This window comes from Apostichopus japonicus, chromosome 13 (genome assembly GCF_037975245.1).
Source record: "Apostichopus japonicus isolate 1M-3 chromosome 13, ASM3797524v1, whole genome shotgun sequence".
NCBI classification, from domain to species: domain Eukaryota; kingdom Metazoa; phylum Echinodermata; class Holothuroidea; order Aspidochirotida; family Stichopodidae; genus Apostichopus; species Apostichopus japonicus.
In genome coordinates, this window is record NC_092573.1 from 7,823,575 (window position 1) to 7,840,982 (window position 17,408).

The following is a 17,408-nucleotide window of genomic DNA, read 5'->3' on the forward strand; positions in this document are numbered from 1 at the left end:
TAAGGATGTTCGTGTATGTATTTATAGGGGTGTGTGCGTGCATGTGCGTGTATGGGTGTGTGTGGGTGTGCATATATGTGTGTATGCATGCACGTGACCTCAAAATTACTGCAGGGTCAACAACAATATTTTCGTGAAACAGGGTTGGAACTGTTATGCACATATCTTTCAAAGCAATAAATGAGAATGCAAAAATTAACTGACAGACTTCCATTGCACTTTCCGGGCAAACGTGTGTAAGGAGAATCGAGCCTCAGAAAATATACACATGGAGATAACTATATTGATGCTCAGCTTCGCCAGAGCCAAGTTTAGAACCAAGAAGTGGAGCAAACGGTAAGTGAGCATATACATGTGGTTCACATCCTTAAATATGCTAGAAAAATGGCTAAATGTTCACATTGGGGAAATCGATGAATTGTTAGAGCATTCCTTCAGACAGTCAGATGCATGAGTTCTTTTCGATTTAGAGTTATTCGTTGTGTTCATGGAGTGTGTGGATGGGGGCTGTAAAAGCGAGCTGGTACTACCCACCCTCTTACAGTTTTGAGTGCCACTTGTATGACATATTTTCCGGATATTATGGCACGGCTTTTTTGTACATCGCATTTTCAGGTGGAGGGGGGTTGTTCGAGCAGTGGGGGACACCCTCTACTACCCTCCTCCTCTGCTCCGGGGCACTATGTCGTAGCGCGCGTCAGGTGGAATCAGAAAATGTTCCCAGCGTCAGGAAATTGGGCCCAGCGGGGAACTAAATGCGATTTTGACAAGCCTTTTTGGAAAACAAATCAAAACTGTAAATACATTGGTTATTACAATTCTCGAAGGCCTCTTTTAGAGACATGAGTGATCGCCGCCCTTGGGTAAAGAGGGGCGTCCAGGTCCCCTGTTGTTGTCCGATGGCAAAGCCCCTGAAAGCAAAGCGATTTGGTGCACTCTAGGGGACTCAAAATAATATAATAAGTTTCGCTAAAACAAAGGCAGGTTAAACAATTAAAAGCTGAATAATATCTAAGCAGTAGAGGACGGAGTTCATCAATAGGTATAATATATTGAATCTGTGCTGACACAGCTGTACCCTCTCTCTGCTGCAGTAGATTACTCACTGCCATCCTATGGCACATTGATGTTTCGTGAGCCCTAAATTTATCCCGAGTTTTCTTCCAAGTTTTTAAGGGAATGCAGATGAAGGTCGGCTCAGAATTGTTTTCAAGTTTCAGCAAGCCATATGAATCCGCCTTTGCACACTTGGAACACACCACAGAGCCTAACCTTGGGATGAAATGATACCAGATGAAATGTTTAAACCACTTCTCTTGAAAGTATAATTTTTTGGACCATAAACAGGGAAATAATTTCAATACATAAATCAAATTTGCAGTTCATCTTAGTTTCCTACATTGCACAAAATTTGATAGATACAAAATATTTTATAATAAAACTAGTTGCACATATATTGGTGGGAAATATGAAGAACTAGATAATTGTGTAGGCCTAATAGTCAACACTCTGACCAATATCAAACTGACATTACTGGCATTGTTATACATGGTTATTATAAAGTCAATACTAAACAAAGACATACTTATATTACTTATCTTGCAAACTCACTGATAATGTGGAAGCCAATAGATAACAGTTAACACATAAATATTTTTTCAATGATAATTTTTCTTCTGACTCAACAATACTCTGTGTGGAATTGTGTGGAAGAGTAAACTGTGTGGAAGAGTATGACTAATTTTGTTTGTATTTTGATACATATTGACATCAGAACCCTTGAGGTGGTATGTTTTTCGCTGGTTCATGATTCGGAACTGAATGCCCTAACGTCATGTCACTAAGTTGTGGTGGGGTGGTCTGTTGCTCCTTACCTCCAGTTTTGAACGAGTCTGGTGGACGGGTGGGCTCCGGAGGTACTTGTTCAATCGCTTGATCTTTTGCTGTAAGTGTGTGGATGTACTCAGGTAGTATTTCCTTGTAAAGTGATGCAGTTGGGTTGGTACACCACTCTGCTCTCCAGTAATTACACGTTCAAGTGAACCTGCAGATAAGCTGAATGACTGCTTGGACCTTCTAAAAGACGCCTGTTAGCCATGTTAGCTACCATACACATTGGACATGTCCCCCGCCCCTCCCCCATGATCGCCGCCCATGGTAACATGTAATATCGTAACTCCTATGGTTCTAGTTGACAGATATCTGGAATATTTTTCATTCTACCGTTACTCCAATGCTGAAGCCAATCATATACAAAACATTCAATCAATGTATAAAAATACAATAGTGCTACTCCTTTGATTGTTATTGGGTGAAATTTGGAATATTTGTCATTCTACCGTTACCCTATACGAAAGATAATCATATACACATGGACATCATTGTTCAAAAAATAATATTGTACTCCTTCGATTGTAATGAGGCAAAGTTGGAATATTACTCATTCTACCGTTACTCTCTTATGAAATACAATCAGATTCTACATTCAAATTGATAGATAAAATCTCCATCTCATTTCTCGTTCCGTATTATAGCAACTGATAATTAGAGACGATTTTTTTCACAAGTTTTTTTTATAATAAACCAGTTGACAAATGTAAAGCGTCATTTCATTTCAGTAATTTTCTAAAACGATAAATCAGAGCAATAACTATAGAAGTACTTGGCATTTCATCAGTTCGTATCGGTTCTTTGCAACACCGACGGAAAATTATGACGAAATGAAGAAATCACCCATACATCGAAGGGAGTGTTTTTATTTTACTTGCTAATTTGTGGTCTAATGATTTAATCACTTCACCATACCATTGTGATTGTTGTCGCTAAATATTTTCATTTCCTGAATTTGAGATCTGTCTGTTTCCTGAGTTCGGTTTTCCTTTTGTAGCAGATCTTATTTTTTATGAGGGAGGCGAATGTATTCAGTATTCAGGTATCATTTTGCCAAAGACAATCGACGCGTGACTATACAAACAATTCTATGTTCGATTGGATAAGAAAGCTAACAGATATCAAGGGAGATGGATCGCCTGTTCCTGACACTGATCCAGCTATGTGCGCTTTTGGGGCTTTTCTAATCAGAGATGCTAGTCGTAAGTTGCGTTTTATTCAGTTAATCGGTTAATGTAGTACGCAAAGTTCAAGCAGATCTATAGTGTTACTGGGAAGATCTGCGATACGTGATTTTCCATCAGTTAGTATTTGCTAGATAGAATGATATGCTGCTTAAAAATTTACGTATAGTGAGAGGTCTGTTTCATTTTTTGTGCCTTTTATTCATTAAGGCGTAGGAAACGAAACCGAAGATTGTAGTATGCACATCAAAATCCATCTAAGACAATGTGCTTATTCCTATTTCAATTTTGAGTATTTGTCTCATTTGTCACTTGTAAATCCCTATGAGCATATAACTAAAAGACAAGTACTCACCTTGAAAAACAAGAGCTAGATCACTGGATAACGTTATACTTAACTATACATCTTTGGTAGATAAATAAAACTCTCTATAAGAATACAATAATATCGACAAATTATACCATAGACCTTAATTTTCATTCTTTAATAAATATTGGATAAACATTTTTATCATGATTTTATAAGCTAAAGTGCATGTCGAGATGTTCCATAGAGCGTTATGTTTGTAACATAGGACACAGTTAGACTCTTTTTGTTATACCAAACTAAGTCATGGTAGCCTATAAATGTGTTCTGTGGACATCACTTCATGAGACCTTGTCAATCTTAATCGAAGAACAACATGTTCGAAGTACACCCTAACTAGTGACAGACACAGATATTCTCCATGGAAGGAACGGGATTAGGGGGTGGGGTGGCAACTATCGGTAGATACAGAAATTAATACCGAAGTAGAGGTACATGAGAAACACATCACAAAACGTCAATACTCGTGTAAAGTGAGTTAACATTTTCACTGGGTTGCTTTCTGACTAAGTTATAGTGATAAATTATTTTCGTAATGCCACCCTCCGCTAACCGAATGCCCTGTTAACCATACCAACAGTTATGCCTTCTCTCGTGCATTCATTGATTATCTTATTTACCTCACTTGGCAATCGACCTGTATCATTATATAAATATAACTCAAGGAGGAAAAGAGAAAAGGACATTTCACTTCTGTCAGAAAGCTGCAAACAAAATAAGGAAATAGTTTGACACGTCATATGCCAATTATGAAAATAATTGTAATCCTTTAATGGAAATGCTATTGTTTCAATCTTTATAAGACGCGTAAGCATGAAGGATGTGATTGCTTCCCACTGTCAGTCAAATAAGGTGTTATAAAATACATACCATCGTTATGTCTGTAAGCTACTGTTGCAATATTGTGTGGAGAATGTGTCAAACCATTTGTCATTTAGCCTTTGAAGAAGATCCTTCTAGGATCGAAACGTCAGGCCAACTCACTTTTACACACGTAATAATTAGTAAAGTGACTGGATGGATCCAGCGCCGGAGGGAAAAGGTGCCATGGTCTTACCTTGGAAGTTTTCGCATGCACGCACGCACACATGTTTGTGTTTCATTCAGACCGAGGACCCCATTGTATTTTCCATTGTTCAAATCCACGTACCCTAACTTTAACAATACCCCATATAATAGAATTCTTCCGAGGACGTGGTGATTCTTTAGAAATCACAACCGAGGACCTCAAATTCTTTTGTTAAAGTCCTCGGTCAGATAGCAAAACAAACGCACGCAGGCATTCATTTCCTTTTTACTGAAATTTTCTAATCTTTGGTATTTACAAATATTTGTCCGGTCTGGGGCCCTCCCCCTTCCTAGAAATCCTAGATGGGTCACTGCATGGTAGTCTTGCGGGATTTAATTTTTGAGGAGAACCTGTGGAGAAAAAAATGAGCTAAGTGAAAAAAAAAAACGACTTTGGATAAGTCAATTTTCACAAGAGTCACTGAAGTGTTTATTTTGGAAACAGTTACAAAAAAAGATGTAATTGAATGCATAATTACTGTAAAGAAATACAGTTGTTGAAGTCTCAAAGTTTGCAAGAAGAATTACTTAATGCATGTATGGTCTGCTTTAGCAGGTGGTGAATATATCGAATTGTTTTCGATCGTCTGCCATGAGCTCTATGACGAAACTTAACTAAATACTCAACAAAAGTACGACATGAATCTATGAAACATTGAACTAGATTAAATATCAGAGACTTTACTGAGTTAAGGGGGAAAACGAGATAAATTGTATATCGATGCATAAAGTCAACTTACTTATGTTGTATATTTAAATACTTCAGGCTACCACGGTAAGTGACTGGACTAGATTAAATATCAGAGACTTTACTGAGTTAAGGGGGAAAACGGGATAAATTGTATATCGATGCATAAAGTCAACTTACTTATGTTGTATATTTAATTACTTCAAGCTACCACGGTAAGTGATATGTATTGTCGATATGTTTAGTAAGTACTACCGTCAGTGGGTGGCATAATTTTGGCGAATGGGCAATTGAGGTTAATCAATCAACGGTTCAGTGCATGGTTCCTATCATTTAGAGAGACAGTTTGTTCAAATGGTCTTTAGACTGGATTCTGATTGGCCCGAGTAACTGGCGTCATTTCAAACACCCGTCGAAGACAGATCTGTGTTACTCACGTATGTACCAGTGGCGTAACCAGACTTTTCCATCTGGGGGGCAAAGGGGGGGGGGGCGAAGGGTCTGATTGGTGGGGCAGACTAAGCTAGTACAAAAGACATACCAAACAGTTTGCATGACAATCTGTGGCAAATCGGGTATTGTGTCAGCAATGAAGGGTACAGATGGTCACTCTAGTTAGCTGACGTTTTATGTTATTTCCACATAGGTATTATTAACGATTAAACAGATCACTGAAAAAGTCATCGATAATTCTCTCTTAAAAATCTGAATAGACTATGCTCTTTCTGTCAGTATTCAAAGATGATCAGCATGATATCTGACTTGCCTGGGAGTGTAACCATCCCCCAATCAACAAAAGATGTTATCATCCCCCCTTCGGGCCCTTCTTTTGCACTTTCTAGGGCTCACTCAAACAGTCTAGCGAAGGTTAATTCGCCTATTCTGATGACTGTCTGCGAACTTATCGACGAATTTCGCGCCCTGGGTGACCATATTTTCGTGACTGAAATCGGGGACATTTATTGCGTGACTGATATGGGGGAGGGGTTTAAGTGGAGGGGCTGTCCCCCTTACCTTTGGAAAATTTTCAAGTGCCTAAGGTGCTTAGATGTGAAATGGTGATACTTTGAAGCACTTTTTAAATCAATTTTATTTTCAAAAATGTAGCTTTTTCTTAAAGGAGATCCACTTACTTTACGTGGTTCTTTGAGAGCTTGTGATCAGTGTCGTTGTGTCGCCGTAGTTGCCATTTATACGGTCGAAAGAGGGCTAGGCTAAATCGATTTAGCATATTTTTAACAGTGTTTCCACTTTACACTGGCCCACCTAAAATACTGGTTATAAGTTCCGTTCTGCGACTGCACACTTGACTAAATTTTGTTTTTACAATTATTTTACTAATAATGTGGGATATTTTCGAAATTCCTGAACATTTTGACGAATCGGGGACATTTTCGGGGACACTTGTTCATCGGGGACAGCACACTGTAATCGTGGACTGTCCCCGAAAATCGGGGACGTCTGGTCACCTCGGGCCTATGAGCTCACTTCGGAAACACAAACGTATATAGACTACCAGGCTGTTCTGTGTTGAATGTACCTAACCCAAGAAACACATCGCGATTGGTCGCGTAGGCGTAGCAATACATACAATACAATAGCATACAATACACAAGTTTCAGTCAAAATGCAAATTGTTTCTAAATACTGTGATATTCATTCTGCCATACACGTCACTCACGTGTGAATCATTTCGGAACACAATCCAGGGATCAGGGATAACCATGTGAACATAAACTGAACGTAGCCTCCGCTTGTGAGTGCCGCGGAGACCGTTTAATTAAATTGCCAACCCGTTTCCACATTTGACAATACAGAGACAGTTGCGTTGTTTTTGCGCTGCTGCTTGGGTCAAAATCTTTTTCAAGGCAATGTTCCCATGGAAGTGATTTTTATTTTGGCCACCTAATTTCGCAGATAGAAAATTAGGTAAAAGGTAAAGAATAAAAATTGCATAAAAACCATGGTAATATGCACATAGGCCCAGCAACATATTTAGTGTGCATTCAAGTTTTTTTTCAGTCAATAATTCCAATTGGGGGGGGGGGGAGGAAGTGGAGGGGGCGAGCATTTCAACTGGGTACGCCACTGGTGTTAACATTACAATAGAAATGATGACAACTGTCTAAACAGTCTTTATTGTCTTCTTCAGTTCTAAATTTAGCATGGAATGAATAAGTTTCTTTTGTTCTTACAAGTCATGAACTAAGTTTGGCATTATCATAGCTGATTAATGTTTTTATAAATATAAAAGGAACGTGACGTATACATATCATGCTTGCTAGGTAATGTAACATTTCTGCCATGCATTGTATACAAACATAAATAGAAACGAAGAGTGTTTAACAACACATGCATAAATGCTTATACATATTGTAACCGCCGCCAACGGCTGGTAGTGTAAAACCGAAACCAACTGGAGGAGGGTAGGGGAGGTAGATGGTGGACGGGTACAGATTAACTCTGTTGTATGTTTAATAAAAGTATAATTTCTCATATCGTTCTACATCTACAGCGTAATATACAATATTTACATTTGCCCAATATAACGTACTGTGGTCGGGCACAACCCAAGGATACGCAGGCATAACACTGGGGCTGCGCAAGGGTCGGGCAGTCTAGACGTCGGCAATCAACCGGTGTCGGGCAGCACAGGCTTCGGGTGATCCACCGGTGTCGGGCAGCCTAGGCGTCGGGCATTCCGCTGGACTCGGGCAGCGCAGGTGTCGGGCAATCCGCTGGACTCGGGCAGCGCAGTATGGGCAATCCGCTGGACTCGGGCAATCCGCTTGACTCGGGCAGCGCAGGTGTCGGGCAATCCGCTGGACTCGGGCAGCGCAGAGATGCGGGCACTCTAAAATGCTTAAACACATTTGTTTGGACTTAGCAAATATCAAAGGCTTTACCACGAGCCGCCGGAAGGAAACTTCCTCGTCTTGCACTCGACCGACTCTTCGACTCACTCTCTCATTTACGAAAGAACCCTTCATTAAATTCTCCGGAAATAACCCCCGTATACACACGTCAGTACAGAAACTGTAAAAAGGCTTCGACCAATGAGGGACTACCTGTGTATAACTACAGTGAGCTGCGACCAATGGAATCGACTCACACACCCGCCGCCGTGCCTGCCTTTGCCAGTCACGGGAATACATCGATATGGCGAAATTACGTAATCAGTTCCTGTTCCGGATAAACATCTCTCGTTACCTCCGCGGAGCGCAACAGATGTAACCCCTGAGGGAACGAAACGTATCTCACTAAGGAAAAGTCGTAGCTTTCCGCTACAATATGCTTATACATATACGGCACAGTACACCTTACATGCAAAGAAAGACGTGTGTTACTTAATACTACATAGTAAATGCATATACCCGCATAATATCATTTTTATCATTTTTATGAACAAGGTTATAGAATATGTAGGTACTTTTAATGGTACTCTCCATATCAAGTATTCAAGCTATAAAGTACTCTGACTTACTAACTTACAGTGCACGTATACTCTCTAGTAAGAGTATGGCAGGGCGTACAGCAACTGCATGGTCGTGTTGTGGTCCCCAAAAATATTTCATTGAGCCCCACACCAGCGGCACAACCAGAAAAGAAAAATAAATAAGGATCTTGACCACCATCCCCAATCCCACACCCATCACTTTCCCGGTGTCATTTGACACTCTATGGAAAATTTACTTTTTCATATGACCAAAATAAATGGAAAATGGTCCTCTGTATATCCATTTATGGCATATGTTATCATTATCATATGTATCAATAATGAAAACAAACAAAAACTATACGGACTCGAGTGGAGAGGGAAACATCTTAAATATCTACCAACAAAGCAAGGAGACTGGAAATCCAAATTAATGTTTTGTAATTGCATATAGGCCTATTGCTTTAATTTATGGCACAAACGTGACCAACGTATAGACTTATAGGCTATTGAAAATTAATATCAAATGAGGAGTGTATTTGTTGTGTCAAGCAGAGCCAAAACAGCCAAAATTAGTGAATCATTTGGCACTCTGTTGTGTCCTGTGTTCATTATGAAACTTGTTACCTGTACCTCTAATGTTTTATCTACAGCCCAGTTCTTCCAGATGTTCCAGGTAATGACCGTTTCCTTGTGTGTATGTGTGTATTACATAATCATATTTCCACACACACACACACACACACAAAACGTCCGTGTTTTGACTCTGTAAAATTTCACATCTGTAAAATTTGCGTCGTAATGGAGTTTTTTTAACCTTCATGCCCACAGACATATATAAAGAGATTGATGTTGTTCGAGGAAAGCTTGAGGAAGCTTTTGCTGCAAAGAGGTTCGAAGATGTCAGCAAGCTCTATACAGAGGATTGTCGGTTCATGCCTCCAGGTCAACCACTCATTAGTGGTAGAGAAGGTGAGTTGATGAAACAGAACACCATGTAGAGATATTGGCTGTACAGTGTCCTTGGTATTCTGTGAGTACCGATATATCTTGTGAGTATCGCGTAAGTCTAATTTGTTTCATAAATGCCTACTGTGTTTAAACATATACACTTTTCAACGTATGATGTTGTAGTTAATATAACTATAACGTTAGTTTGTCTGTTTGGAATATGACGTTGTTTCAATGAATGAATGAGTAATACATTATAATGTTTTGTTGTTGTTGTATAATTACGTTGTCCAGGTTCCGAAATGACCAATACGACGAAAAGTGTTGGACATGAAACTTGTTCCATATCTCCATATCTCATAATGATCAATGTTATACACAAAATGGTTCGGACATTGCTATATCATACATACCCTGTGAATCGCCAACATATCATAATGGTGAGCGCTTCCAATGGCGTATATATATACGATATGACGTGTTGGACAATGGTGTTGTCTAAATGAAGTGATAAATAAATGATCACAGTGTACTAAGTTCTTGGGTCTTTTTATGTTGACCACAACGAAACATATAGCTAACTTGTGATTGTTAAGTAATCCGAACCAAAACAGAATATGCTTACTCTGTATACTGATGTGCATTTGCTGCTTGAATGATTTTAAGTAAACCATTCTAATAACACAGTGTGTCTCTATACATAACCACATTTCGCTCAATAGCCCCACGTGTCTCTCTCTCTCTCTAACTCTCTCCACTCCTCGCTACCACCCCCTCCCCTTCCCCGTCCTCCTCATTGCTCCCGCTAACTCTAACTTGTTATTGTTGTCTAAAGGAGTATGTGCAGCCGCAACTCAAATGTGGACTGGAGGCATCAGAACTATCAAACTAGAAATGGAAGAAGCAGTTGGTCTTGGAGGTGACTGGGCCTACTCCAGAGGGTTCGTTACATTTCTCTTGGAAGACGGTTCTGTCGCAATGCCCGGAAAGTAAGTTATATCTCACTTCTGGACATATTAAAATATGAATATTATTTCAACAAGTAATATAACAATCAATAAATGATACATGACGTTGAGAGGCTAATGTGTCCTTCTTCAAGAGGTTCATGTTTTACGAGTCTGTGCGTGTGTGGGTGTGTGCGTTTGTTTTGCTATCTGACCGAGGACATGAACAAAAGAATTTCAGGTCCTCGGTTGTGATTTCTAAAGAATCACCACGTCCTCGGAAGAATTCTATTGTATGGGGTAATGTTAATGTTACGGTACATGGATTTGAACAATGGAAAATTCAAAAGGGTCCTCGGTCTGAATGAAACACAAACATGGGTGTGTGTGTGTGGGGGGGGGGGGGGTACATAACACTGCCGTAATTAGAGGTTCGATCAGCTAGTTTGCATATTCAGTGTCATTCAAGTTACACGTACAAAAAGCATACCTCGTGAGTACAACGATGAAATTACTCTTGAGTGATTAATTATTAATCACACTTTATGTTTTTATCAAACAGATGCACTTTCTTCAATTAAGTTGCTTGTGTTACCTGGAAATATCACGTACGTCACGCAAACGCGCAATAATGAATCGCCAAATTCTTCTGAAACAACAAGGTCACATTCTCCTTGACCCCAATAAACGAAGTTTTAATAGTTGTGGTTTGTGAATCTGTTAATGGGAGGGGTGAGTGTTGTTAGGGTGGAGATATGGGGGTGGGGTGGAGATTCAGATGAGAGCATCATGCCGTACGGTTAAGACTTCGTGTTCGCATTCGTTTGTGGCCTGTGAGGTTTTTAATTGGAGGGGTGAGGGTTATTAAGGTGATATATTGAGGTGGGTGGGGTGTGTAGTCAGAATGAGTATCATGCCTTACGTTTCAGACTTCGTGTTCACATTCTGTTCCGGTTTAGGTTATACAGACGCTTTCCGGCCATCGTTAGATGCATGAAAAGGCGGCGGAAGCACTTTTAATCGGGGGGGGGGGGGGGTTGGGGCACCGACGTCAAAGGGCACTTTGCAGAAATTCGATTGGACTGATGCAGCCTGATATTTAGTACCCTTTATAACTGTATTATCTTATTTGCGTATACACATCACTCAATCAACGCCCCCCCCCCCTCTCAAGGAAAAAATGCATACTAGCACTGCATTATCCAATGTGCAAATTGGGAAACAAGGAACAAGTTTTCTTTCATCAATCTATGTTTACAAGTTGACGATTGATTGGCGTAACCATTCAGGTACTGATACAAAATGCTAATTGCTAAAGTAGGAATCTGCCGAATTAGAGTTTATTCTTGTTCAGAGCTTTACAAATGTTTTCCATTCTAAATAGCTTTGAGCTTGACCCACAGAAATTCATTAATAGTTCTAAATTAGGATTAGATCTCTTACTCAAAATATCGCCTACCTAATAATGTGATCATGAGTACAATTTTTATGTGGAGAAAGGGCACATTATTAACCTGAGGAAAAGTGTGTGTGGGGGGGGGGGGGGAGCACGTGCCCCAAGTGGCCCGGTTCCACCGCCCTTGGTTGCATGCCTGTAAGTTTACATTGATATACCCGAGTTTACTAACTGTTTATTTATATTTCTTCACAGATATTTTGCTCTATGGAAACGAGTTGATGGACAGTTACAACTCTTTACGGATATTTTCAACCGAATCAAGTAAACTGACGTACCGAAACCGTCATCATTTATAATCATATGTAAAACGATTTAAGTAGGATGAATTATTAACCAAACAAATCCAAATAAAAGTTAAGGTAATAACAACGTTAAAGGATTAAGTGAAACCTGACAGCAATCCACAGATATATTATTATCATTTACAGGCGCGTATGCAGGGGGGGGGGTGTTGGGGGCGCGCGCCCACCGGGTAAGAAAAAGAGGAGAGAAAAAAAAGAGGAGAAGAAAGGGTAAAAAGAGGGGAAAAATGAGGAGGAAGGAGAGGAAGGAAGGGAAAAGAAAAAGAAGAAAGAGATAAAAAGGAGAAAAGGAACGAGTAGAAGATAAAGGATAAAGACGCACAGTCATAATTACAACGCTGATGCCTATGATATACACAGGGTAGCCAGTGACGGATGAAGGGTTTCGGAAGGGGCTTGCGCCTAACCCTACCCCTTACACCGACAACTCCATTTTTGACGTTTCCATTTTCCTCTCTCGCTAATATATATATATATATATATATATATATATATATACGCATTCATCACTTCTTGAGATTGTTTCCATCTGCATTAAAACGCGCGCCCACAACCATACTCCCCACCCCTTTTTCGCTTCGCCCGTAGTACCGAGACATTGACAAAATCCGGCAACACCTCTTCATCGATAACAAGTGATCAGGTTGTGTATTAGTGACGTCTAAAAGGTCGTGCACTGACCTACATGGAGTGTGACCACTCCCGATTTTGAAATTTCACAAGATCAGGCCCCAAAAAATCCCAAGAACTTCCAAGGACACTGTACTGTATGGATATCTAGCAATATCTAGGGAGATCAAGGCATGAAAATCCCAAGATCTTCCCTAAACTGAAGGCAGGTAGAGAATCGAAGCCTTCAGTGTGTAATGAACTTGAAACTGTTCGTCTTTGGAAATGAAAATAATGTGGGGCATAGTAGCGTAACTACTATGGGCTCGGACCGTGCTGAGCCGGGGCCCGACCAAAAGGGGGCCCCGCTTTACAGATGCACAGAAAAGGGGTACCTCTTTGGATAGGGAGGGCCCGTTTTACTCAAGCCATCCGCTGCTGGTTTTGATGGTGTTTCTGCTATTATTGTAAAACATGTTGCCCATTCATTATGTATTCCACTCACATATCTTTGTAATCTCTCTTTTGAGCTTGGTGTTGTTCCCACATCTTCAAAATAGCTCGAGTTGTTCCTGTCTTTAAGGCCGATGAAAAGGAATCCGTGAATAATTATAGAACCATTTCAGTTCTCCCATGTTTCTTCAAGGTAATCAAAAAAATATTGTTCTCACGGTTATACAACTTTATTGCTAAGCATATTTTACTGTAGAACTATCAGTTCGGTTTCCTTCCTGGCCGTTCAACTACACATGCTATTTACATTTTACTTGTAAAATTATGGAAGCTTTCGAAAATAATCAGTATGCTTCTGGTATATTTCTGGATCTGTCGAAGGCGTTTGATAATCTTGATCATAACATTGTACGTGACAAACTTAATCATTATGGAATCCGGGGAACTGTACTTCAGTGGTTCAAAAGCTATCTTACTGATCGTCACCAGTTTGTTGTTATAGTTAATATAAATTCTGTTTCTAAGCCAATTAAGTTTGGTGTTCCTTAAGGGTCCATATTGGTCCGTTGTTGTTTATAATTTATGTTAATGACCTCTTTAGAGCCAGCAACAAATTTCATATAATCTCTTATGCTGATGATACCAACCTGTTCTTTTCCAGTAATGACATTAATTTTCTATTGGATACTATACAGAATGAGTTTACATATATTCATAATTGGTTTTGTGCAAATAAATTGTCACTCAATGTTACGAAAACTACCTATATTGTGTTAGTACACCTTCAAAGCACTTAAATCCTATAGCATAAATAGTATCAATTTTTGCGGTGTTGAAGTTATGCTGTCTAAGACTACTAAATTTGTTGGCGTTTTATATCGATAATCATCTTTCTTGGCATAATCATATTCAGAACATTTGTATGAAAGTGTCTTAATGCTCTGGAATTCTTAATAGACTTCGCCAAATCCTTCCCAGAAGCACATTGGTCACTGTATAATAAACTCGAACTTCCCTATCTTACCCAAGGGCGGCGGAAGCACTTTCAATCTGGGGGGGGGGGGGGGCACCAACATCAAAGGGCACTTTGCAGAAATTCGATTGGACTGATGCAGCATTATATTTAGTACCCTTTATAACTCTTATTGTATTATCTTATTTGCATATACACATCACTCCATCAACGTCCCCCCCCCCCCCTCAAGGAAAATATGCATATAGCACTGCAATATCCAATGTGCAAATTGGGAAACAAGGAACAAGTTTTCTTTTGAGACAAAATGAGGTGAAAACATGCTATATAGTTGCTAATGTAGGAATCATCTGAATAAGAGTTTATTTCTTGATAATATCTTAACAATTTTTTTCCATTCGAAATAGCTTTGAGTTTGACCAACAAAAAATTCATTAAAAGTCAGGACCGTAGACAGGATTTGCAAAGTTGTATGCACGACTATCTAAGCGGAGCGCCACCATCGGTTGGCGCGGAGCGTACAAGAAGTTTTTTGGTTTTACAACCCCTTAGATGGTCGGAAACGGCCCTTCCCGAGTGTTCATTCTGGTTCACTGGCCTCTAATTGCTAACTTGAGACACCTCAAGTTTTATGTAGAAAAAGGGCAAATTTTTAACCTAAGGAAAAGTGGGGGGGGGGGGCACGTGCCCCCTGTGCCCCCGGTTCCGCCGCCCTTGATCTTACCCTTTGTAATGTTATTTGGGGCAGTACCCATGCCTCTAGAATTCAAACCCTTTATTTACTTCAAAAGAGAGCCATTCGTTTTATTTGTAATGCGGATTTCCTCCAACATACAGCACCCCTGTTTACTACTCTTAACGCTCTTAGTATCTATGATATAAATCGTTACTATGTTGGTATTTTTATTTTCAATTGGTTACATGATAATGCTCCGTCGACTTTTCGCAATTATTTTCAGTTACGTATCGATCCCTATCCTAACCGTGCTCCAAATCAATTTACTATTCCTTACTTAAAACTTAGGTCTTCACAACTTGGTATTCGTTATGTTGGCGTAAAACTTTGGAATTCCCTCCCTACTACTATTACTGGTTGTAAAACTTTGAACACCTTCAAAAAACGTCTTAAAGCAGGTGCGTATCCAGGGGGGCGTTGGGGGCGCGCGCCCCCCGTGTAAGAAAAAGAGAAGAGAAAAAAAAGAGAAGGAAAAAGGAAAAAAGAGGGGAAAAAAGAGGAGCAGGAGAGGAAGGAAGGGAAAAGAAAAAGAAGAAAGAGAGAAAAAGGAGAAAAAGAGGGAGTAAAAGCAAAACGCGAAGACACCGGGAAGAGAAAGAGGAACAGTGACATCATTACAGCGCTGAAGGGTAGCCAGTGACGGATCAATGATTTCGTAAAAGTGTGACTCACCCTACCCCTTACACCGACAACTCCATTTTTTGACGTTTCCATTTTCCTCTCTCACTAATGATCTATATATATACTATATATGGTCTATCATAACGCATGTGTAGAATTGTGCTATGAAACCAACTGTGGCTGGTCTCGAACTCGACCGTGTCGTCGGGGAACATGACGCATTTTGGGATGGGGGCGACCGCCCGCCACCCCCCATTCAGCATTTTTTGAAATGATATCGCTAAGTAATTTCAAAATAGAAAGTGCTTAGAGGCAACTTACAAGGCCTGGGAAGTGTCATTTCCAGCGATCTGGGAGGCATTTTCGGCCAATATTTGCTTGTACGCTTCGCGCGAACAAATGGTCCTGGGTAGTGCCATTTCCAGCGATCTGGGAGGCATTTTCGGCCAAAATTTTCTCGTACGCTTCGCGCCAACCTATGGTGTCGCTACGCTTAGATAATTTGCCTACAGGCTTCGCCCCTCCCTTGGCAAATTCCTCGCTACGCGCCTGTTTGAATTTGTAACGCAAACAGCAGATATCACATCATATCAGTGAGCATGAAAATGGCGTTCCAGGATGAAAAGCCTCAAAACTGTCCGACTTGCCTTAAAAAAAAAAAAAATTTTCGCGGCCGAAGCGCGCGTTCAACGTGTTCATGTCAATTTCATATAAGCAAGCATCGGTTATTACATCGCATGCCATCATGTACCGTACGGTCCGTTCAAATTGCGCAGTATACCGCGGGATGCTAATGTAAACAACGACATGTCTCATGTAGATGTATAAAAAGCATGGAGGTCCAATTATGTCAAAACTCTCTTTTACATTATTAATGGCGAATTTGGGCCTGCACCCCCACCGCGCAGTGGCGGAGCGTCCATATGGTCAGGGGGGCGGATGCCCCCCTGACGGACTCAAATGGACTGCTGGCGCCTTTTTCAGCTCTTTACCACGTTTTACTTATTCTAGATTATTGACTTTTTTATTGCGCTCTCATCTACTTATTGACATTTGTCACATTTTGTTGGTGTAATTTGGCGATGACACCTTATTCTTCGTTTATCTGCAAATTAGCCAGGCCCGGAAAGGGTCATTTCCGGCGATCTAGGGAGTATCTTTACTCAAAAATTTTCTGTACGCTACGCGCCAACCAGTGGTGGCGCTCCGCTTAGATAGTGTCGAAAGCGCCCCTACAGACCATTCTCGCCACTCCTGACCAATACCCCTAGCTCCGCCACTGCCGCCGCGCCTCCTACGCCTATGTGTGTAGTGTTCGGTTTCGGAAATATCTGCTATTTTTTCATTTCCTTCAACCAAGTTTTATAATAGCCGTTATAACAGGTTGCAATATTTGTACACCAATAAATTAACTATGTCTGAATTTTAGAAAATTTCTGACCAACATTCTACATCACACTTCCCTCTCCTCGTGCAATTTTTGACCGGTCTGTAAGGGGTTGAAGGAAGTTTTTTCTATATTGGTTGTCCATAGATGAAATTTTGTACAACATTATGGGTATGTTTTGAAGTGAGTTTATTCACGAGAAATGTGAATTTTCAAATTCTGAACAAATATGGGGCTTAAAACCTTGAAAAGTGGGGCTGACGGGTATTGTGGGCCGCGACGTAGAATCACCTACAAAAGCAAAGACCCACAGGAGATGCGATCAGGTCGAACATGA

General features: G+C 40.3%; 2 protein-coding genes across 2 annotated transcripts in view; both read left to right on the plus strand.

The window, feature by feature from the left end:
- The window catches only part of LOC139978221 (protein sidekick-1-like), a 68,446-nt gene that overhangs the window by 23,910 nt on the left and 27,128 nt on the right, over nt 1–17,408 (plus strand). The gene's annotated exons all lie outside the window — the stretch shown is intronic.
- On the plus strand, nt 2,728–14,116 carry LOC139978225 (uncharacterized). The gene is made up of 4 exons (XM_071988194.1): nt 2,728–3,092; nt 9,465–9,605; nt 10,420–10,573; nt 12,183–14,116. Exons 1-4 carry the CDS (start codon nt 2,903–2,905, stop codon nt 12,253–12,255), a joined length of 558 nt encoding a protein of 185 aa, XP_071844295.1. The 5' UTR covers nt 2,728–2,902; the 3' UTR covers nt 12,256–14,116.

What these genes read in the sequence shown, in the direction of transcription:
- LOC139978225 (XM_071988194.1), top strand. Translation starts at nt 2,903, where the DNA reads ATGAGGGAGGCGAATGTATTCAGTATTCAGGTATCATTTTGCCAAAGA. An exon ending in ACTCATTAGTGGTAGAGAAG is followed by an intron (nt 9,606 to 10,419) that starts GTGAGTTGATGA and finishes TGTTGTCTAAAG; the next exon opens with GAGTATGTGCAGCCGCAACT. An exon ending in TCTGTCGCAATGCCCGGAAA is followed by an intron (nt 10,574 to 12,182) that starts GTAAGTTATATC and finishes ATTTCTTCACAG; the next exon opens with ATATTTTGCTCTATGGAAAC.